This window comes from Dipodomys spectabilis, unplaced genomic scaffold (genome assembly GCF_019054845.1).
Source record: "Dipodomys spectabilis isolate Male_0828 unplaced genomic scaffold, ASM1905484v1 ptg000108l, whole genome shotgun sequence".
NCBI classification, from domain to species: Eukaryota; Metazoa; Chordata; class Mammalia; order Rodentia; family Heteromyidae; genus Dipodomys; species Dipodomys spectabilis.
The window spans coordinates 1,074,149-1,096,972 of NW_024870785.1; the positions used below are offsets into that span (position 1 = coordinate 1,074,149).

General features: G+C 59.8%; 1 protein-coding gene across 1 annotated transcript in view; it reads right to left on the minus strand.

Moving 5' to 3' along the window:
* Positions 1 to 22,824, minus strand: part of LOC122114422 (neuroendocrine protein 7B2) — a 42,518-nt gene that overhangs the window by 18,367 nt on the left and 1,327 nt on the right. The window contains exon 2 of the mRNA XM_042687585.1: positions 21,767 to 21,999. Coding sequence (XP_042543519.1) covers positions 21,767 to 21,992 — 226 coding nt within the window. The 5' untranslated portion in view covers positions 21,993 to 21,999. The remainder of the gene's footprint in view (positions 1 to 21,766; positions 22,000 to 22,824) is intronic.

Here is a 22,824-nt window from a genome sequence, read left to right on the forward strand (position 1 = left end):
CACATGTACAGCCGCCCACGCACAGCCACACACGCACATCCACACAGGCACAGCCACACGCACATCCACACAGGCACAGCTGCACACGCACAGCCGCACACACACAGCCACACACACACAGCCACACACGCACATCCACACAGGCACAGCCACACGCACATCCACACAGGCACAGCTGCACACACACAGCCGCACAGGCACATCCACACATGCACAGCCACACGCACATCCACACATGCACAGCCGCCCACGCACAGCCACACACGCACATCCACACAGGCACAGCCACACGCACATCCACACAGGCACAGCTGCACACGCACAGCCGCACACACACAGCCACACACACACAGCCACACACACACAGCCACACACGCACATCCACACAGGCACTGCCGCACACGCACAGCCGCACACGCACAGCCGCACAGTCGCACACGCACAGCTGAGGCGTCAGTCAGCTAGGCCGACTCAAGGAACGTTTTCCTTGATTTTCATCTCCAGACCCTTACAAGAGTACTGAGAGGCAAAAGGAACAGGACCCAAGGGAGGAGGGAGGGAAGAGGGAGAGGAGGAGGGAGAGGGGAGGGAGAGGGGAGGGAAGTGGGAGGAGGGAGGGGAGGGAAGGCATGGAGGGATGGGAAAGGAGGGGAGGGGAGGGGGAGGCAGCATCTGAAGCCCCCTCTCAGAGATCACAGAGCAGGTGTGGGAGGCAGGCAAGGACACTGCATGAAGCCTGGGAGACATGGGGAACTCGGGCCCTCACCCCAGAAAACCTGGAAGGCTGACGGAGGAAAGTCTCTGCTGGCCTCGAAGTTCCTGCTGCTTTGTGGCTTGTGCAGGAGGTCCACCTCTTCTCCGTAACGAGGACTTGACCATCAGCGTCTGAACAACCCGAACCTCAGCTCCCCCTTCTCTGTGCAGTATGCCCGTGGGCACGAAGGTGACGAGGCGGGAGCAGGGGCTGGGAAGGCCGGCACAGAGGGGTGGCCCGGAGGAGGAGGCCAGCGAGAGGGTAAGGCTGAGCCCGAGTGCCTCGGCAGGCCTTGCGGCCTGGGACTCAGCTCAAGTGGCTAAGAGGAGGGGCCCAAAGAATCAAGCAGCTTCTGCACACCGCCGTCCCAACACCCACTCCATGCCAACACTTGGAAACGAGAATCCTGACATCCGCGTGACTCCATGAAGAGCGACCGTTCTCAGTGAGATCAACCAGCGCTGCACAGAAAAGGCGTGCGGCAGCAGCAACACACGCCGCGTTTCCAACCACCCAGACCTCGGACCCCACCGTCCCGTACCTGAGCCTCGGCCGCCCAAACTGCCTCCTAACCGGTGCGAGGTGAAACTCGTGCTGGAGCTCATTCTGCTCTTCTTTTCCCCCTGGGAAGTCTCGCCTCCCTCCTCGGGGAGCCCCGGCTGCCGGCCACCGCTCCTGACCCTCACCCTTCAGTTACAGGGGACAGAGCAATCCCACCCAGGACTCAAGTGCTGGTCTGCTGTGAGCGACAGCAGCACGGGGAGGAACAAAAAGCAGCTGCACGTGCTCTGTGCAACGCCACGTTCGCCAAGCTCGCGCCACGTGACCCCAGAGTACACAGCCCGCGGGAGCTGATGAAGACGCTCATGAGAACAAAACACAAAGGAGCGATTGATTCTATCCCGGGCCCAGACGGCTGGTTCCTGGTCTCGCCTCAGGGCCCAAGCTGGGGGGACAGCTGGCTGGTGGGGTCCTGAGCCCCTGGGCTGGAGTGTGACCCTTCCGAGGGGAGCTCCGGCCGCTCCGGGCCTCCGCCCTCCGCACGGGGCCGCCCGGTGGGCGCGTGGGGAGCTCATCCACAAAGCATTGGCGATCACTCCTCGACTTCCTTCTGCAGGTTCCCTGGGGGAGATCTAAGCAGCCCAAAGGCAGTGCCATCCCGCACGCAAGACAGGAGCACTGAAGGAGGGCGGCCTGGGGAGGGCGGGCAGGAGGGCGGGAGGGAGGGAAGGAGGGAGGGCGGGAGGGAGGGCGGGCGGGCGGGCGGCCTGGGGAGGGAAGGCAGGAGTCTGAGACCCTGCAGCAGCTACATGTGGTCCCAATTTAGGATCACAAGGCGGGCTGTTTATTTTAGAAAAGCTTTTTAGTTCACTTTTAAGGTATTTTGCTTAGGCATTGCTTGCTTTTCAAAAGAAGGAAATGTGTATTGTTTTTCCCCAAGAGTGTTTGTTTTGGCTGTTTACTTATTTGCAAAAGTTCAAATTCTAGTCTATGAATGTAATCTTTCCTGCTGCCACCACAGACCCTACCAATTCCTCAATATAACTGGGAAGTGAGGCATCTTCAGGATGACTTCAAATTTGGTGGGCTTTGAAGGCTTTTTTCCTGGGGATGGCACTGGATTTGAACTGCCATATGAGCCATGATTCCAGCCTTGTTTGCTCTGGTAGAAGTGGGGTCTAGCTGCTGCTGCTGCTGCTTCTCCTTCTTTTTGTCAATCGTGGGGCTTGAACTCTGGGCCTGGGCACTGTCCCTCAGCTCTTCAGCTCAAGGCGAGTGCTCTACCACTTGAGCCACAGTGCCACTTCCAGTTTTCTGGTGGTTTATTGGAGGTAAGAGTCTCACAGACTTTCCTGCCCAGCCTGGCTTTGAACCACAATCCTTAGACCCAGCTCCTTGAGTAGCTAGGATGACAGGCGTGACCCACCAGCGCCCGGCTTATTTTTTTAAACATGCCCCCTGCAGCTGGGATGCCAGACATGCACGACACCCAGCTTTTTGGATGTTTGTGAACTTTGTGCCCAGCTGACCTCCAACCTCTACCTTCTTAGAAGCTGGGATCGGTGGGAGTCACCAGAACCTGGTTAAAAAAAGGCATTTGTAAGAACACAGTGCCCAGGCCCAAGCTCAGGCCCCAGAATCAGCATGGGGGGGGGAGGGGGCCCCAAGAAAGATCTGCAGAACTGCACACTTAGCGAGCCCAGAGACCACAAGCCTCCACGCCTGCGGAGCGACCTTCCACCACACACCAAGCCCTTCCACCTGTCTGCAGAGGCCCAACGTTCCAGCCAGCCTCACCTCCAGAGGGAAGCTGGACCCAGAGACACACCGCGGGAGAGACACAGACGCCGCGGGAGAGACAGAGACGCCGCGGGAGAGACAGAGACAGCGCGGGAGAGACAGAGACAGCGCGGGAGACAGAGACAGCGCGGGAGACAGAGACAGCGCGGGAGAGACAGAGACAGAGACAGCGCGGGAGACAGAGACAGCGCGGGAGACAGAGACAGCGCGGGAGAGACAGAGACAGCGCGGGAGAGACAGAGACAGAGACAGCGCGGGAGAGACAGAGACAGCGCGGGAGACAGAGACAGCGCGGGAGAGACAGAGACAGCGCGGGAGACAGAGACAGCGCGGGAGAGACAGAGACAGCGCGGGAGAGACAGAGACAGAGACAGCGCGGGAGACAGAGACAGCGCGGGAGACAGAGACAGCGCGGGAGAGACAGAGACAGCGCGGGAGAGACAGAGACAGAGACAGCGCGGGACAGACAGAGACAGCGCGGGACAGACAGAGACAGAGACAGCGCGGGAGAGACAGAGACAGAGACAGCGCGGGAGACAGAGACAGCGCGGGAGACAGAGACAGCGCGGGAGAGACAGAGACAGCGCGGGAGACAGAGACAGCGCGGGAGAGACAGAGACAGCGCGGGAGAGACAGAGACAGCGCGGGAGACAGAGACAGAGACAGCGCGGGAGAGACAGAGACAGCGCGGGAGACAGAGACAGCGCGGGAGAGACAGAGACAGAGACAGCGCGGGAGAGACAGAGACAGCGCGGGAGAGACAGAGACAGCGCGGGAGAGACAGAGACAGCGCGGGAGAGACAGAGACAGCGCGGGAGACAGAGACAGCGCGGGAGACAGAGACAGCGCGGGAGACAGAGACAGCGCGGGAGACAGAGACAGAGACAGCGCGGGAAACAGAGACAGCGCGGGAGACAGAGACAGAGACGCCGCGGGAGACAGAGACAGAGACAGCGCGGGAGACAGAGACAGAGACAGCGCGGGAGAGACAGAGACAGCGCGGGAGAGACAGAGACAGCGCGGGAGAGACAGAGACAGCGCGGGAGAGACAGAGACAGCGCGGGAGACAGAGACAGCGCGGGAGACAGAGACAGCGCGGGAGAGACAGAGACAGCGCGGGAGACAGAGACAGCGCGGGAGAGACAGAGACAGCGCGGGAGAGACAGAGACAGCGCGGGAGACAGAGACAGAGACGCCGCGGGAGACAGAGACAGAGACAGCGCGGGAGACAGAGACAGCGCGGGAGAGACAGAGACAGCGCGGGAGAGACAGAGACAGAGACAGCGCGGGAGAGACAGAGACAGCGCGGGAGAGACAGAGACAGCGCGGGAGACAGAGACAGCGCGGGAGAGACAGAGACAGCGCGGGAGAGACAGAGACAGAGACAGCGCGGGAGAGACAGAGACAGCGCGGGAGACAGAGACAGCGCGGGAGACAGAGACAGCGCGGGAGAGACAGAGACAGCGCGGGAGACAGAGACAGAGACAGCGCGGGAGAGACAGAGACAGCGCGGGAGACAGAGACAGCGCGGGAGAGACAGAGACAGAGACAGCGCGGGAGAGACAGAGAGCGCGGGAGACAGAGACAGCGCGGGAGACAGAGACAGCGCGGGAGACAGAGACAGCGCGGGAGAGACAGAGACAGCGCGGGAGACAGAGACAGCGCGGGAGAGACAGAGACAGCGCGGGAGAGACAGAGACAGCGCGGGAGACAGAGACAGCGCGGGAGACAGAGACAGCGCGGGAGAGACAGAGACAGCGCGGGAGACAGAGACAGCGCGGGAGAGACAGAGACAGCGCGGGAGAGACAGAGACAGAGACAGCGCGGGAGAGACAGAGACAGCGCGGGAGAGACAGAGACAGCGCGGGAGACAGAGACAGCGCGGGAGAGACAGAGACAGCGCGGGAGACAGAGACAGCGCGGGAGAGACAGAGACAGCGCGGGAGAGACAGAGACAGCGCGGGAGAGACAGAGACAGCGCGGGAGACAGAGACAGCGCGGGAGAGACAGAGACAGAGACAGCGCGGGAGAGACAGAGACAGCGCGGGAGAGACAGAGACAGCGCGGGAGACAGAGACAGCGCGGGAGACAGAGACAGAGACAGCGCGGGAGACAGAGACAGCGCGGGAGAGACAGAGACAGCGCGGGAGAGACAGAGACAGCGCGGGAGAGACAGAGACAGCGCGGGAGACAGAGACAGAGACAGCGCGGGAGAGACAGAGACAGAGACAGCGCGGGAGACAGAGACAGCGCGGGAGAGACAGAGACAGAGACAGCGCGGGAGAGACAGAGACAGCGCGGGAGAGACAGAGACAGCGCGGGAGAGACAGAGACAGCGCGGGAGAGACAGAGACAGCGCGGGAGACAGAGACAGCGCGGGAGAGACAGAGACAGCGCGGGAGAGACAGAGACAGCGCGGGAGACAGAGACAGAGACAGCGCGGGAGACAGAGACAGCGCGGGAGACAGAGACAGCGCGGGAGAGACAGAGACAGCGCGGGAGAGACAGAGACAGCGCGGGAGAGACAGAGACAGCGCGGGAGACAGAGACAGCGCGGGAGAGACAGAGACAGCGCGGGAGACAGAGACAGCGCGGGAGAGACAGAGACAGCGCGGGAGAGACAGAGACAGCGCGGGAGAGACAGAGACAGCGCGGGAGACAGAGACAGAGACAGCGCGGGAGAGACAGAGACAGCGCGGGAGACAGAGACAGAGACAGCGCGGGAGACAGAGACAGCGCGGGAGAGACAGAGACAGCGCGGGAGAGACAGAGACAGAGACAGCGCGGGAGACAGAGACAGCGCGGGAGAGACAGAGACAGAGACAGCGCGGGAGACAGAGACAGCGCGGGAGAGACAGAGACAGCGCGGGAGAGACAGAGACAGCGCGGGAGACAGAGACAGCGCGGGAGAGACAGAGACAGCGCGGGAGACAGAGACAGCGCGGGAGACAGAGACAGCGCGGGAGACAGAGACAGCGCGGGAGAGACAGAGACAGAGACAGCGCGGGAGAGACAGAGACAGCGCGGGAGACAGAGACAGCGCGGGAGACAGAGACAGCGCGGGAGACAGAGACAGCGCGGGAGACAGAGACAGCGCGGGAGACAGAGACAGCGCGGGAGACAGAGACAGCGCGGGAGACAGAGACAGCGCGGGAGACAGAGACAGCGCGGGAGAGACAGAGACAGCGCGGGAGAGACAGAGACAGAGACAGCGCGGGAGACAGAGACAGCGCGGGAGAGACAGAGACAGCGCGGGAGACAGAGACAGCGCGGGAGACAGACACAGAGACAGCGCGGGAGACAGAGACAGCGCGGGAGAGACAGAGACAGCGCGGGAGACAGAGACAGCGCGGGAGAGACAGAGACAGAGACAGCGCGGGAGAGACAGAGACAGCGCGGGAGAGACAGAGACAGCGCGGGAGAGACAGAGACAGCGCGGGAGAGACAGAGACAGCGCGGGAGACAGAGACAGCGCGGGAGACAGAGACAGCGCGGGAGACAGAGACAGCGCGGGAGACAGAGACAGCGCGGGAAACAGAGACAGCGCGGGAGACAGAGACAGAGACGCCGCGGGAGACAGAGACAGAGACAGCGCGGGAGAGACAGAGACAGCGCGGGAGAGACAGAGACAGCGCGGGAGAGACAGAGACAGCGCGGGAGACAGAGACAGCGCGGGAGAGACAGAGACAGCGCGGGAGAGACAGAGACAGAGACAGCGCGGGAGACAGAGACAGCGCGGGAGAGACAGAGACAGCGCGGGAGACAGAGACAGCGCGGGAGACAGAGACAGAGACAGCGCGGGAGACAGAGACAGCGCGGGAGAGACAGAGACAGCGCGGGAGACAGAGACAGCGCGGGAGAGACAGAGACAGAGACAGCGCGGGAGAGACAGAGACAGCGCGGGAGAGACAGAGACAGCGCGGGAGAGACAGAGACAGCGCGGGAGAGACAGAGACAGCGCGGGAGACAGAGACAGCGCGGGAGAGACAGAGACAGCGCGGGAGAGACAGAGACAGCGCGGGAGACAGAGTCAGCGCGGGAGACAGAGACAGAGACAGCGCGGGAGACAGAGACAGCGCGGGAGAGACAGAGACAGCGCGGGAGAGACAGAGACAGCGCGGGAGAGACAGAGACAGAGACAGCGCGGGAGAGACAGAGACAGCGCGGGAGACAGAGACAGCGCGGGAGAGACAGAGACAGCGCGGGAGAGACAGAGACAGCGCGGGAGAGACAGAGACAGCGCGGGAGAGACAGAGACAGCGCGGGAGAGACAGAGACAGCGCGGGAGACAGAGACAGCGCGGGAGAGACAGAGACAGCGCGGGAGAGACAGAGACAGCGCGGGAGACAGAGACAGCGCGGGAGACAGAGACAGAGACAGCGCGGGAGACAGAGACAGCGCGGGAGAGACAGAGACAGCGCGGGAGAGACAGAGACAGCGCGGGAGAGACAGAGACAGAGACAGCGCGGGAGAGACAGAGACAGCGCGGGAGACAGAGACAGCGCGGGAGAGACAGAGACAGCGCGGGAGACAGAGACAGCGCGGGAGAGACAGAGACAGCGCGGGAGAGACAGAGACAGCGCGGGAGACAGAGACAGCGCGGGAGACAGAGACAGAGACAGCGCGGGAGACAGAGACAGCGCGGGAGAGACAGAGACAGCGCGGGAGAGACAGAGACAGCGCGGGAGAGACAGAGACAGCGCGGGAGACAGAGACAGCGCGGGAGAGACAGAGACAGCGCGGGAGACAGAGACAGCGCGGGAGAGACAGAGACAGCGCGGGAGAGACAGAGACAGAGACAGCGCGGGAGAGACAGAGACAGCGCGGGAGAGACAGAGACAGCGCGGGAGACAGAGACAGCGCGGGAGAGACAGAGACAGCGCGGGAGACAGAGACAGCGCGGGAGACAGAGACAGCGCGGGAGACAGAGACAGCGCGGGAGAGACAGAGACAGCGCGGGAGACAGAGACAGCGCGGGAGACAGAGACAGCGCGGGAGACAGAGACAGCGCGGGAGAGACAGAGACAGCGCGGGAGAGACAGAGACAGCGCGGGAGAGACAGAGACAGAGACAGCGCGGGAGAGACAGAGACAGCGCGGGAGACAGAGACAGCGCGGGAGACAGAGACAGCGCGGGAGAGACAGAGACAGCGCGGGAGAGACAGAGACAGAGACAGCGCGGGAGAGACAGAGACAGCGCGGGAGAGACAGAGACAGCGCGGGAGACAGAGACAGCGCGGGAGACAGAGACAGCGCGGGAGAGACAGAGACAGCGCGGGAGACAGAGACAGCGCGGGAGAGACAGAGACAGCGCGGGAGACAGAGACAGCGCGGGAGAGACAGAGACAGAGACAGCGCGGGAGACAGAGACAGCGCGGGAGACAGAGACAGCGCGGGAGAGACAGAGACAGCGCGGGAGACAGAGACAGCGCGGGAGAGACAGAGACAGCGCGGGAGAGACAGAGACAGCGCGGGAGAGACAGAGACAGAGACAGCGCGGGAGAGACAGAGACAGCGCGGGAGAGACAGAGACAGCGCGGGAGACAGAGACAGCGCGGGAGACAGAGACAGAGACAGCGCGGGAGACAGAGACAGCGCGGGAGAGACAGAGACAGCGCGGGAGAGACAGAGACAGCGCGGGAGAGACAGAGACAGCGCGGGAGAGACAGAGACAGCGCGGGAGAGACAGAGACAGCGCGGGAGAGACAGAGACAGCGCGGGAGACAGAGACAGCGCGGGAGACAGAGACAGCGCGGGAGAGACAGAGACAGCGCGGGAGACAGAGACAGCGCGGGAGAGACAGAGACAGCGCGGGAGAGACAGAGACAGCGCGGGAGACAGAGACAGCGCGGGAGACAGAGACAGCGCGGGAGAGACAGAGACAGCGCGGGAGACAGAGACAGCGCGGGAGACAGAGACAGCGCGGGAGAGACAGAGACAGCGCGGGAGAGACAGAGACAGCGCGGGAGACAGAGACAGCGCGGGAGAGACAGAGACAGCGCGGGAGAGACAGAGACAGCGCGGGAGAGACAGAGACAGCGCGGGAGAGACAGAGACAGCGCGGGAGAGACAGAGACAGCGCGGGAGAGACAGAGACAGAGACAGCGCGGGAGAGACAGAGACAGCGCGGGAGACAGAGACAGCGCGGGAGAGACAGAGACAGCGCGGGAGAGACAGAGACAGCGCGGGAGAGACAGAGACAGCGCGGGAGACAGAGACAGCGCGGGAGAGACAGAGACAGCGGGGGAGACAGAGACAGAGACGCCGCGGGAGACAGAGACAGAGACAGCGCGGGAGACAGAGACAGCGCGGGAGAGACAGAGACAGCGCGGGAGAGACAGAGACAGAGACAGCGCGGGAGAGACAGAGACAGCGCGGGAGAGACAGAGACAGCGCGGGAGACAGAGACAGCGCGGGAGACAGAGACAGCGCGGGAGAGACAGAGACAGCGCGGGAGACAGAGACAGCGCGGGAGAGACAGAGACAGCGCGGGAGACAGAGACAGCGCGGGAGAGACAGAGACAGAGACAGCGCGGGAGACAGAGACAGCGCGGGAGACAGAGACAGCGCGGGAGAGACAGAGACAGTGCGGGAGACAGAGACAGCGCGGGAGAGACAGAGACAGCGCGGGAGAGACAGAGACAGCGCGGGAGACAGAGACAGCGCGGGAGAGACAGAGACAGCGCGGGAGAGACAGAGACAGCGCGGGAGAGACAGAGACAGCGCGGGAGACAGAGACAGCGCGGGAGAGACAGAGACAGAGACAGCGCGGGAGAGACAGAGACAGCGCGGGAGAGACAGAGACAGCGCGGGAGACAGAGACAGCGCGGGAGACAGAGACAGAGACAGCGCGGGAGACAGAGACAGCGCGGGAGAGACAGACAGCGCGGGAGAGACAGAGACAGCGCGGGAGAGACAGAGACAGCGCGGGAGAGACAGAGACAGAGACAGCGCGGGAGACAGAGACAGCGCGGGAGAGACAGAGACAGAGACAGCGCGGGAGAGACAGAGACAGCGCGGGAGAGACAGAGACAGCGCGGGAGACAGAGACAGCGCGGGAGAGACAGAGACAGCGCGGGAGACAGAGACAGCGCGGGAGAGACAGAGACAGCGCGGGAGAGACAGAGACAGCGCGGGAGAGACAGAGACAGCGCGGGAGACAGAGACAGCGCGGGAGAGACAGAGACAGCGCGGGAGACAGAGACAGAGACAGCGCGGGAGAGACAGAGACAGCGCGGGAGACAGAGACAGAGACAGCGCGGGAGACAGAGACAGCGCGGGAGAGACAGAGACAGCGCGGGAGAGACAGAGACAGAGACAGCGCGGGAGACAGAGACAGCGCGGGAGAGACAGAGACAGAGACAGCGCGGGAGACAGAGACAGCGCGGGAGAGACAGAGACAGCGCGGGAGACAGAGACAGCGCGGGAGAGACAGAGACAGCGCGGGAGAGACAGAGACAGCGCGGGAGACAGAGACAGCGCGGGAGACAGAGACAGCGCGGGAGAGACAGAGACAGAGACAGCGCGGGAGAGACAGAGACAGCGCGGGAGAGACAGAGACAGAGACAGCGCGGGAGAGACAGAGACAGCGGGGGAGAGACAGAGACAGCGCGGGAGAGACAGAGACAGCGCGGGAGAGACAGAGAACGCGGCCTCTGCGCCTCGTCACGTGGTCTGATGAACTGGGACCTGTCTCTGTCCCTGGTCCTCCGCCATGCAGACTCGCTTCCTTTATAAACGCTTACAATAAACATTTGTTTTGGACACACAGCACATTCTTTTCCGTGTCTGAGCTCCTAGCGGTTATGATCCTTTTCTTGTTCTTTCTTTTCAGTTCCAGCCCGAGGAGGGGAGGGGGGGGAGGGGGCATGCATTAAATCCCCTAATAAACCTTGGTAATGTTTTTCTAGCTGTGGTTTTCCATCTCACATACACACTCCCAACCTCTTCCTTTTGCATCTATGTAATCTCCGCCTGGCAACAGCCATGAAGAATTTAAAAACACAAACAAAGATGCCAGCTACTCATCAGGAGCCATCTGCTCACGTGCAGCGGCATGTGAGTGCTGCCAGCAAGACCTGCAGGAGCCGTGCTCACGGGGCACGGGGAGGGAAACAGCACTCAGGTGGAAGGACGCACAGCACACAGACAGACAGAAGGACACACAGCACAGCACACAGACAAACAGAAGGACGCACAGCACAGCACAGCACACAGACAGACAGTAGGACACACAGCACAGCACACAGACAAACAGAAGGACGCACAGCACAGCACAGCACACAGACAGACAGTAGGACGCACAGCACAGCACACAGACAGACAGAAGGACGCACAGCACAGCACAGACAGAAGGACGCACAGCACACAGACAGACAGTAGGACGCACAGCACAGCACACAGACAGACAGAAGGACGCACAGCACAGCACACAGACAGAAGGACGCACAGCACACAGACAGACAGAAGGACGCACAGCACAGCACACAGACAGACAGAAGGACGCACAGCACAGCACACTGACAGAAGGGCGCACAGCACAGCACACAGACAGACAGAAGGGCGTCCACTAACACAACCTGACGGTCAGTAAACTACAGACCATGAAAACACCACACACAACTCCTTGGATCCATGAGAATGCCAAGCTCTGTTACCCAAAGATGAAAGCGGGTACAGAGAATTGAGTAGTCAAAATTCATAAATGGCAGCACTTACCTTTGAGGTCGGTGCCAACCCGAAGGGGTAACAAGCTTGACAAGAAACGTACTCACTGTAACCCCTCTGTACATCACCCTGGCAATACAACGTGAAAGAAAACCAGTTGCTGCCACCCTCCCCCAGCTCCTGGCTGCCCTTTGAACCGCAGCCAGCAGGCCTCTTTGAATATAGTATTTTAGAATTGCATCTAAGAAGGGCCATCATGTGAATCTCCTATATATTGTTACACTGTCTTGTAGCCTCATTTTAGAAAGTAGAAACAGGCAACGTTGAATTTAATAATACATCCCAATAGCCACATGCTGGTGGCTCACACCTGTCATCCTAGCAACTCAGGAGGCTGAGATCTGAGGATCACAGTTCAAAGCCAGCCTGGGCAGGAAAGTCCGTGAGACTCTTATCTCCAATAAACCACTAGAAGACCAGAAGTGGCGCTGTGGCCCAAGTAGTAGAGCACCAGCCTTAAGCTGAAGAGCTGAGGGACAGCGCCCAGGCCCAGAGTTCAGGCCCCACAACCAACAAAATGATGATGATGATGATGATGATGATGATGATAATGATGTATCCCAATATATTCTAACTGTCATTTCAATGTCATTGGTAGAAAACTACCGGTAAGCTGTTTTATGACTTTTTCTTACTGTCTTTGACATGTGCCATGCAACTGGGGTCCTAGGACACAGGCCCTCAACCCAGCTGCGTCCCGAGGGCTTTGCTGCCCTGGGGGACTGGGGAAGCGGAGGATGCGGGCTGGCACTCAGCCGGCCGCAGCACCCGACTGCTTGAGCCCGGCTGCGGCATCAGCTGGCAATGCTCACCCTAAAGGGCTGCTGTGCGCACGCTGGCCAGAGGCTCCATGCGCAGCGGAAGGTGAGCTTCACCTCTCCACGCGGTCCTCTCTGCAGTGCTGATGGACTGGCTCGTGGCCGGTAGTAAATGATCCTGCCTACCCTTGGAGTCAGGAGCCAGCCAACAGTGCGTGCCAAAGGCCCACCTGGGCAGGGGGCAGGGGGAGGAGAATAACCCACGTGCGCTTCCCAGCCGGGGGGAGGGGAGGTGGGGATGGGTGTGGACCGTGGGGGGGGGGGCGGGGATGGGTGTGGACCCTCGGCGGGCGGGCGCTGTGCGGGAGAGCAGCAGCACACCTGAGCCGCGTGAGTCGTCCGTTTCCCAGCAGCTGAGCCACAGCCGGCAGTTCACCCTCCTGGGGAGACCGAGGCACACGAGGCGCCGTCTCCCAGCCAGCTCCACAGCCCCCACCCCTGGTCAAGAAGCAAGGCGGGGAGAGAGCCTAACTTGCTGGGCGGCTTTCCCACTCAGGGTGGCTCCTGCAGGATCTGGGGAAGGAAAGCGTAGCGCCCTTCATTAACACCTGTGTCTGCTCCTCTGCATGTCTGTTTGGTTAAGAGCTGCAGAATGAGCGGGAAGGACTCGTGAAGGTTTTGAAATCCACTGATTCAAAACAAGGAAGGATGGTGAGCAGGGCCTGGTGGACACCAGCGCCCAGCCATGCCCCCGAGGTGAATGCCCTCCGCGCCCCCAGGCCCCGGGGTCCCCTCCCAGGGACAGCAACCTCCGCAGAGCCGCGGCTGGGGCCAGGGGAGCCCTGCCTTCTCCCCCCCCAGCCGACAGCCTCGCTCTCGCTGATGGGACTAGGACTTCTCAGCCCTGACCTCTGTCCTCCCCCCCGGGAGCTCCATACAACTCAGTGCAACAGGGAACAAACTCCTTCTCCAACGCTAGCTCCATCCCGCCAGAGCCTGGCTCTCCCTCTCCTCCCCCTCTCCCCCCCTCCCCCTCTCCTCCCCTCCCCCTCCTCTTTCTCTGTCTCAACGTATCTTTCAGGAAGTGGCTGGCGCGGGCCTGGGAGGAACAGGAGGCCACGGCGATGCTCGGCGCTGTGCCAGCCACACTAAAGCTGCTCGGGGGAGAACTCTGTGCAGAGCGAGTCGCTGCTGGGCTGGAACACACCTGGCATGTGCCGCGACATCCCGCGTCCATCCTCTCTGGAACGTTCTAGCAAGCCTCCACCTCCATGCCACAGCGGAGAGGCACCAGCCTGGCCGGGGTGCAGGAGCGGTGGGTCTGCTGCTGCCACTGGCACAGCCAAGAGGGGACAGGGCGCCTCCTTCCCATGCCCCCCTCAAACCAGCCTCCCCTTCCCCACCTGGGCTCCTGGGCAGCACAGTCGCCAGGCCCTGACCTCTGTCTTCCCCCCAGCACCCCCAGGACCGGGAGCCGGGAATCTGTGGCCACAGCTTTCCCAGGCGGCCTTGCGGGGCCTGGGCATGCAGATGCTGCTTTGGGAGCTTGCCAGCCTGGGTCTCGGGGCCTGCTTCCTCACCACCCCCAACCCCAGCTCCAGGCCGTGCTGGAGGTGACATTCGGATGCCATGTCCACGGGGGGGGGGGGAGCCCTGGTGGCCAGGGTCGGAGGAAGGGAAGTAGGGGAGTGGGGGCGGGGAGAGCGTGGTGGCTCATGCTGTAATCCTGGCTACTTGGGAGGGAGAGACCCAGGGACGGTGGCTCAGGCTGTTTGTGTCACCAACGGCAGGGTGTGCCCTGCACCATCCTCCCAGACACACAAGGAAGCACACGTGGGCGTCTCGCAGCCCAGGCCGGCCGGGGCACAGGAAAAGAGCATGCTGGAGGCCTGGTCCACACGGTAGAGCACCTACAAGCTTGAGACCTCGATTTCAAACTCCCGTGCTAAACATGCCATGTGTAACTTACACAGCCCGCCCCTGCCTCCCCGGCGCAGGTGCGGCCTGGAGGTTAATGCCCAGCCACACTGGCGTCCCGCACGTGACCACGCATAAAGGACAGCTGTCCCACCCAATGTCGCCACCTGGTGGCCGCGACAGGAACCCGACGGGGCCCCTGGGCCCGCACCACCGGGGACCCACCCGTCCAGCAGCACTGGCTTAGGCAATCTCCAGTTTCTTAAGAAGAATTCCCTTCCGCATCTCCCCAGCGTCCGGACCCCAGCGTAAGGAACTCCAGTGATCAGTCTGCATGTGCGAAGGCAAAGCAGAGAGCCCTGAGAGGGGATCTATCTGACCAGGAAGCGGCTCAGGTGAGGAACCACAAACCGCTACATAATAGAAAGAAAGACGTCCAGTTCTTACAAATTGAAACAATGAGGTGCTACTTTCACTTGCCAGAAGACTTTCAAACGTAACACCTAGAAGAAACAAAGCGAATAGATGCCCACTCTATGCAACTGTGTGAGAGACAGACAGACAGACAGACAAGCAGGCAGACAGACAGACAGACAGGCAGGCAGGCAGGCAGGCAGGCTGACAGGCAGGCAGACAGGCAGGCAGGCAGGCAGACAGACAGACAGGCAGGCAGAAAGACAGGCAGACAGACAGACAGACAGACAGGCAGGCAGGCAGGCAGGCAGATGGCACATAACTGTATCATTCAGCACAAAGGAGATGGACAAAGTGCATGACTCCATTGTTCTTTTAACAGAAATATATGCCCTGGAGAATTGATCAGAAGTCTACGTAAGAGTGTCAGGTGCAGCCATGCACATTACAGCCATATTTGTGATGGGAATACACTGGAAAAACGTCCTGTCTCACATTTCAGGCAAGCTTACTTAAACCGTGGCACACACATATAATATCCTGTGAGCTGAGCGCCGGTGGCTCACACCACCCCGCTACGCAGGAGGCTGAGATCTGAGGATCACGGTTCAAAGCCAGCCTGGGTAGAAAGGTCTCCATGAAACTCTTGTCTCCAATTAACCACTCAAAAACCAGAAGTGGAGTTGTGGCTCTAGCCTTGACATAAAAGCTCAGGGACAGCGCCCAGGCCCTGAGTTCAAGTCACAATCAAAAGAAAAAGAGGAAAAGGCCCTACATATATGTGCCCCAGAAAATTCAAAGTTAAAAGTAGGTGTGTACAGGTGGTGAGATTACAAATAATCTTTCGGTTTTGAAATGATCCATTGTGGCTTCTATCACTTTCTCATAGTAAGAAAAGTATTCAAATGTAACCTGAGTGTCCTTAAAGTCTCATCCTCTACATTCTGCATTTCCTTTGAAGCCTGCATCAGCGACCGCTCCCTTTCCAAGGAACACTTCCTTTGCTCGGTGTTATAAAGAATGCTCTCTACCCTTTCCAGTCTGCTTCAGCTTTCCATTTCAAGCAGGTCGGGTAAGTTCTGACTATCTCCCAAGGTTCTAGAGCTTTGATAACAAAAAAAAAAGGGAGGGAGAGAAGGAGGGAAAAGAAAAAAGAAATGTTTGGTCATCAAACACTGGTTCAAAGACTCCGGGAGCACAGGTGGAGCCTGACGGGTGCATGAGCAAGAAGGCCGGGTGGGAAGTGGGAGCCCCGGGGCCCCAAAGAACCCGGAGCAGGCCTGGTGTGGCTTTGCCCGCGAGGTTCCTCCATCGCCCCCATTAGGCAGCTCCTTGACAAACGGCCGGCTGAGGGCAGACCTGGGAGCCAGGGGCCAGGGTGGAGATCGGAGCTGGCCGTGCGCTTGCTCTGGCTGGGGTGGGAGGGGCCCCGGGCGGGCGGGCAGCTGCAGCCACCCTACTGCACACCCGTCTCCCCGTCCATGCCCCGGCCTCCAGGCACCAAAACTCAGCCTGTGAAAGAGAAAACGCCAGAGACGCCGGGGCTTCCATGCGCTGAACAGGAACCTCGTTAAATGAGAGAGAGCCCCTGCCAGGTGCTCCATGCAAGGACCACATGTCCCCAACCCCTTAATGCCGGCGAGGTTCATCTGCTGTGGGAGTAGCTGTTTCCCCGCTTCAGGATCATTCTCGGACAACGGTCCCTGACTGCTGCCGTGGTTGTACAGGGACCGGAGTCTGGACAGACTCAGCAGCGGCCCTCCCGGCCTCTGCTACACATTAAAAGACAGACAAAAATCAAGACGGAAAAGGAGAGAGGCAAGAGAGAGCCTCGATTTGTTCCGTGGCTACGGAGAGGACCCGGCCGGGTCACCGGCGTCCCCTCCCGGCCCCCGGGCGGCTGAGCTGGCTCAGGCTGGCTGACTCCAGGCCGCGCCCACCCATACCACCCAAGCAATGCGCTTCCTTTCGCTTCTTCCTGATGGGACCGGAATCCTGCCGATGGAGGGGGGCTCGGGGGCCCAAGGCCTGACACCGTTGCGGGGCCACAGCCCTGTGCCGCATAGTGCCTGCTTGGAGCCGCGTGCAGCCGGTCGGGGCTCCCGCGGCTGCCTGGAAGTGCCTGTCGCTGTGAGGCTGGCTCTCTTGCTGGGCTCTCAGGTCAGTGTCATTTCAAGGAGTGAGTCCATCAGGCCCGGTGCTGTCTGTCATTTCCCTGGCTCCCTGGCAGGGCAGGGCAGGTGTCTGCCGCACAGGCCTCCCAGCCCAGTGAAGCAGACTGGCCCTTCAATGCTGAGTCACAAGCGGTTGATAAGCACCAAAGAACCTTCGGCCAGGGGCAGCCCAGAGGACAGGGCCGCGGGGCCCGCTCAGGCTCCAGCCCTCACCCAGCCCGGCTGCGCCTCGAACCTCCCACGGCGGTGGCATGCTAGAGGCCCGCCACCCACCCCCAGCCTCCGGACGCTGACACAGGCCGGCAGAGCTCAGCAAGCGCTGGCCACGCAGACCGAGAAGAAAGGCCGCATGACAACAGACAGCCTGCAAACCCATCCTCTCACAGAGGCCGTGGAAGGGAGATCACCTAGAAACAGACTAGTCAAGACACCCGTGCGAGAGCCGCCCTGCTCCTCCCTCAGCTGTACAAAGGCAGCAACTAAGGCCGGCGTGGAGGAGCCGCCGCTTCTCCCGGCCCTCCAGCGCTCCAGTAGAAACAACTACTGCCACCTCGTGGTCGCGTGTGGGCACTGCCGCTCGGTTGCCCTGGCCAAAGCATCTCATTCTGTCTTACAAAGGACTTGTCCTTTGATACTAGGAAGATAATTTTGATTCTCTTCACTTTGAAATTAAAATACAGAAGTCCAAAATTAAGAACTATAGATAAAAAGCAGGATAATGTTGGTATTTTATAAACTTCCGTCCAGCCATGAGCGCGCTCTGTATCCTGTGGCCCATCACACAGGAGAAAGGCGCCACCGGCACTGGGCTGGCACTGGGTCGGCATTGGGCAGACACTGGGCAGACACTGGGCAGGCCACCTGGCTCTGGGGGCTGCCCACATTCTAGAAACTAACACATTTTTCCTGGGTTGATTCATCCAAATCAGAGCCCACAGAGACCCGGTATGGGCTCCCGAGGGCCCCACAGCCAATGGCTCTCTGAATGGGCCCAGCGCCAGGCGGCGGCTTTCTGGTATCTGGGGATAAAGTGGCGGCACCGGCCGTGGGGCTCTGCTGGGGTCGAGGAGCCGCCCTGCGCTGGGGATCCAGGTCACCTGAAGCAGGTGTGAGCTGCGTGGCCAGCCCGAGCCACCCGGGGCCCGTCTGCGGGGAAGCAGGCCTGGCTCTGGCTGCCAGCGCCCGCTGCTGCCAGGCGTGTGCGCGGTGGCCGGCGCGGCCCTGACAGAGGCGTGGCCCTCGTGGCCGGGCCCACGCCTGTCTTCACTCCGCACGCAGTCGGTCATGCCGCCGTCATCGCTCTCCTTCGGGTGAAAAATGTGCACGTCCCAGCAGGGGTCCGCCGGGAGGGCATAACGCCTGACTCCCTGACAGACAGCGCTGACCTTGCCCCCCCTCCCCGGGGCCTGAGAGCCTCGGGCCGCAGAGGCTGGCTCCGGCACCCCTCTAGAACCATCTACCGGTCGGCTCTGCCAGTTCTGTTCTAGAAGAGCGAAAAGACATGTTACCCAGCCCCGTGGCCCAGGCAGCTCTTCCCCAGAGGCTCTTGGACTTATTTAACACAGTACGCATGGTGCGTGCCCGAGCACCGCCCACTCCGCGTCTCCCGTGATGGCCGGGATCACACGTGCCCGCCACCGCACACAGCCTCCACCAGGGAGACACACTCTCGTGGACATCTCCGCCTGGGCTGGCCTGGAACCGTAATCCTCGCATAGCTTAGGCTGACAGGCACACACCACTGTGCCCAGCTATGGGTGGAGAAGAGACTTTATGAACCATTCTGCCCAATTCTGCCATTTTAAGCCTCCCAAATAGCTGAGATTATAGGCATGAGTTAATGGTACGCAGGTAGGCACTTCCCTTTTAAACAAGATACATGATCTCACTGACCAAATTGTCATTTATACTAATCTATTTCCTATACCAAGAGGCTAGTTTTTATAATCTTATGTTTAAGAGTAAATATATTTAAAATGAGAATAAAGTCTATGGAACATACAATTAGTTAACCAGGACAATACAAAATAGATGACTGTCTTCTATTTTTCTGTGTTTGGTCAATACACAGCATTGCCTGCAAGGAACTTAGCATCCAGTAAAGGTCTAAGATGATGATGATGATGATGATAGTGGTGAAGGTGGTGATGATGATAGTGATGGTTTGTTGAGAAATTATTTCACACAGTACAGTCTTATCTGTAAAACTATTTTTGCTTCTCTGTGTTGGAATACTGTCTGCCTATCACTAAATTTAAGCTGAACAGAAGCACACAGGAGTAGTTTAAAAGTCAGCTAAAAGGCCGCGCTACTAAGAAATGATGATGTAGGCAGCTGAATCTAGGTAAATTCGAATTCCGTGCCTTTCCTCCCCATTGTCTTTGCAGTTTTATCCCTGCTGGGGTCACCCAAGCGGTAAGAGCAGAGCTCTGAGATGACTCCCACGACTCCAATCTGCCACGCCCTGCATCATTACCTGCCCTTAGTGTGCAGGAACAGTCACACCCACGGCCACATGGCAACCTGGCCGTCAAGGGTCAGCCTCCTGCTGCAGGGACAGGGCACGCTGGCCTGAGGAGCTGCATTTACTGGTGTTTGGTTTGCATTACTCTATAACCTCACAAGAGCCGCTGCACGCGCTCAAGGGGAGCCCTGGGGGTCTCTAAGGAAAAGGGATCTCAGCCCCGCAACAGCTAGAAGCAGAAATCAGCCCAGAACCTTCATGACCTCCGAAGACCCAAGGCCAGCAGAGGCTGCATCTCTGTCCAAGGCCCAAAGACAGCCCAGCAAGACTCTGGACAACTTCTGACTGGTGGTAATGGGTATTGTGTTAATTTGTTTTGTTTTGGTTGTTGGTTTTTTGGTCAGTCATGGGGTTTGAACTCTGGGCCTGGGCACTGTCCCTCAGCTCCTCAGCTCAAGGCGAGCGCTCTATGTGTGAGCCAGAGCGCCACTTCCAATTTTCTGGTGGCTTACTGGAGATAAGAGTCTCACGGCCTTTCCTGCCCAGGCTGGTTTTGAACCGTGATCCTCAGATCTCAGCCTCCTTAGTAGCTAGGATGGCAGGCGTGAGCCACTGGCGCCCGGCTTAGGGGCTAAATTTGTTCTATAGCAACCGAGATTGAAACACAAGTCCATGTTCATGGATGAAGACATGGAGAAGGGAGGCTTGAGACTGCTGCCTGTACGTAGCACCTTACCACGAGGGTGAACTAGAAAAACCATGTCTTTATTTTGATGACATTGAGTTCAGGCTCAGGACCTGCCACCTTCCGAGCAGGTGCTCTACCACTTGAGCCAAGTTCCCACAGTCCTCTCTGCTTTCCTTTCCTTTTCAGACAGGCTCTTGTACTGTCACCAGGGCCAGGCCAGGACTGTGAGCCTCCTACATACACCCCCCTGGTAGCTGGGAAAACAGGTACACGCCACCACACCTGTCCATTTTACCACGCCATCCATTGTGGTTCCTTGAGGATTTCCTGAGTAAACTCAAAAACCCCTGGCCAAATGTTACTTCTTCAAAGAAGTACTTCCTGATGGGCGCCAGTGGCTCACGCCAGTCATCCTAGCTACACTATTCAGAAGGATTGTGGTTTGAAGCCAGCCCAGGCAGGAAAGACTCGTCTCTAATAAACTACTCATAGTGCCAGAAGTGGCACTATGGCTCATGTGGTAGAGCACTAGCCTTGAGCAAAAAGAAGTTCCAGGAGAGCACCCAGGCTCTGAGTCAAACCAGGACGGGCACACACACACACAGCAGCAGCATTTCCTCCCCCGCTCCGCAGCCTCTGGCTGTCTCCATGGCAGCAGTGCGCGCACCTGTACCACCAGTCAGCTCTTTGCGACCCGCCCCTCCCACGCCCAGCCTTGACTCCCGGGGTGTGCTGCCCTGCGCCCTGCACTCCCTGTACCCCAGACTGAGCACTGAACCAGAACAAGGCCCTGATCAACACAGGCCTTGACGTCATTCCTTTCCAGCACAGCAGATCAGGCCTGCGTGTGGACGGAAACTCGGAGCGCTTCTCCATGACAACGGCTGGGCAGCTGTCCACAGGCAAGCCTTTCCCATCTCCATCAAACTGCTCTGAAATGGACAGGTGTGCTCAAATACAGGCAGCCAGCCAGTGCTCACAAGGACGGCGATTCTCACTAAGAGAAGGGCAGGAAGCACTTTCTGGTGTGTCTCAACCCAGGCTCTCCACTAGGGAGCATGTCTGCTGCTTCCAGTTATTTGTGTAGTCTACTCCTGAAATCAAACGCTATCCTAAGTGCATGACAGTCTCAGAGACCACTTTACTCAGTTACAGAAAACGACGAGCAACAAGACAGAAAGGGCAAGTGCAGAGCAACAAGATTCATGGACCCAGGGAACCCTTTTAGGACATCACCACAGCCAGTCCACTTGGGTAGTGAATAGTACTTGGTATGCGTGTGTCTTGTGGAAATTCAGGGAATGTTTGCATTTTTCTTTACTTTTTCAAGCAAGCATTTTCTTAGTCACCCCAGAGGCTAAATCCTCCTTATAGATTATTAAACAACGAACAAATGAAATACAGCTTCCTAATGAAAGTTACAAGCACACTGCCAGAAACTTAGGAACTTAGGAAAACTCAGGACAGAGATGGGCTCACCCCCGGGTGGGCCTGTGAATGTATGTGCCCCTGGAGCCAGACAGGAAGGAAAAACAAAGAAAACACAGCATCACACAGGATGGAGAAGTACCTTCGATGCTCTGGGGGCCCACGAGGTTCATGGCCTGGTGAGCCGCGTACTCTACGCGGGGTCTGGCAATGCCCAGCTGCTCCATGACGCCGTGGAGCAGCCGCTGCACATCTGCTTCTGAGACTCGGTCCGGGGTCCGTGGGCTGTGGGCCAGTGCTGGGACATCTCCAATCGCCAGCCAGAGCAGCAGTCCCGAGAGCACAGTGGGGACCATCCTGGACGCCATTTTTAACCTTCGGAGGGGAGGAAAAAGCCTCAATCTATAGCAAATGGCCACAACCAGTGAGGGTGAACCGCAGCGTGAATGCCACCAGGGGCTGTGGTTGGAGGACCACCCAAAAGAGAGCGCAGGGAGGAGTCCCTGGGGGGATGGTCAGCAACAGCAGCCCGGCAGGCAGAGCCCTCTGGGCGCCCGCGCTGGGCAGCGGGGCAGGAAGACAATGCCACCCACACTGTTCAGGACCCGCACAAGCCCCTCCTCTCCCTCACGCACAAACACAAAACCGCTTCAGTTTGGAGAGGGTGACGTCTTCGGAACTCCCATGGAGGGAGGAGAAGGCTAACGGGAGGGAGTTAGGAAAATGTCTAGGGGTGGTGATGGAGAGCATCTCTACCCGGCCAACAACCAGAGCGCCTGAGACCCCAGAGGCCTGGCCCTGTCTGGCGGGTGCTGGTGCTCCCTCAGCCCTGCCTGGGGCGCTTGGCCAAGCCCTTGGGCTTCCTCTGCTGCAGAGCAGGAGTGCAGTGGGGCTGTGGGGCTGTGTGTGACAACTCCCATCAAAAAGCAGCGAGGCCCTGTGCCTGGAGGGGGGGAATGAGAGGAGGGGGAGCACCGGAGTGGGGATGGGAGGAGGGGGAGCAGCGGAGGGGGGATGGGAGGAGGGGGAGCACCGGAGGGGGGATGGGAGGAGGGGGAGCAGCGGAGGGGGATGGGAGGAGGAGGGGGAGCAGCGGAGGGGGGATGGGAGGAGGGGGAGCAGCGGAGGGGGGATGGGAGGAGGGGGAGCAGCGGAGGGGGATGGGAGGAGGAGGGGGAGCAGCGGAGGGGGGATGGCAGG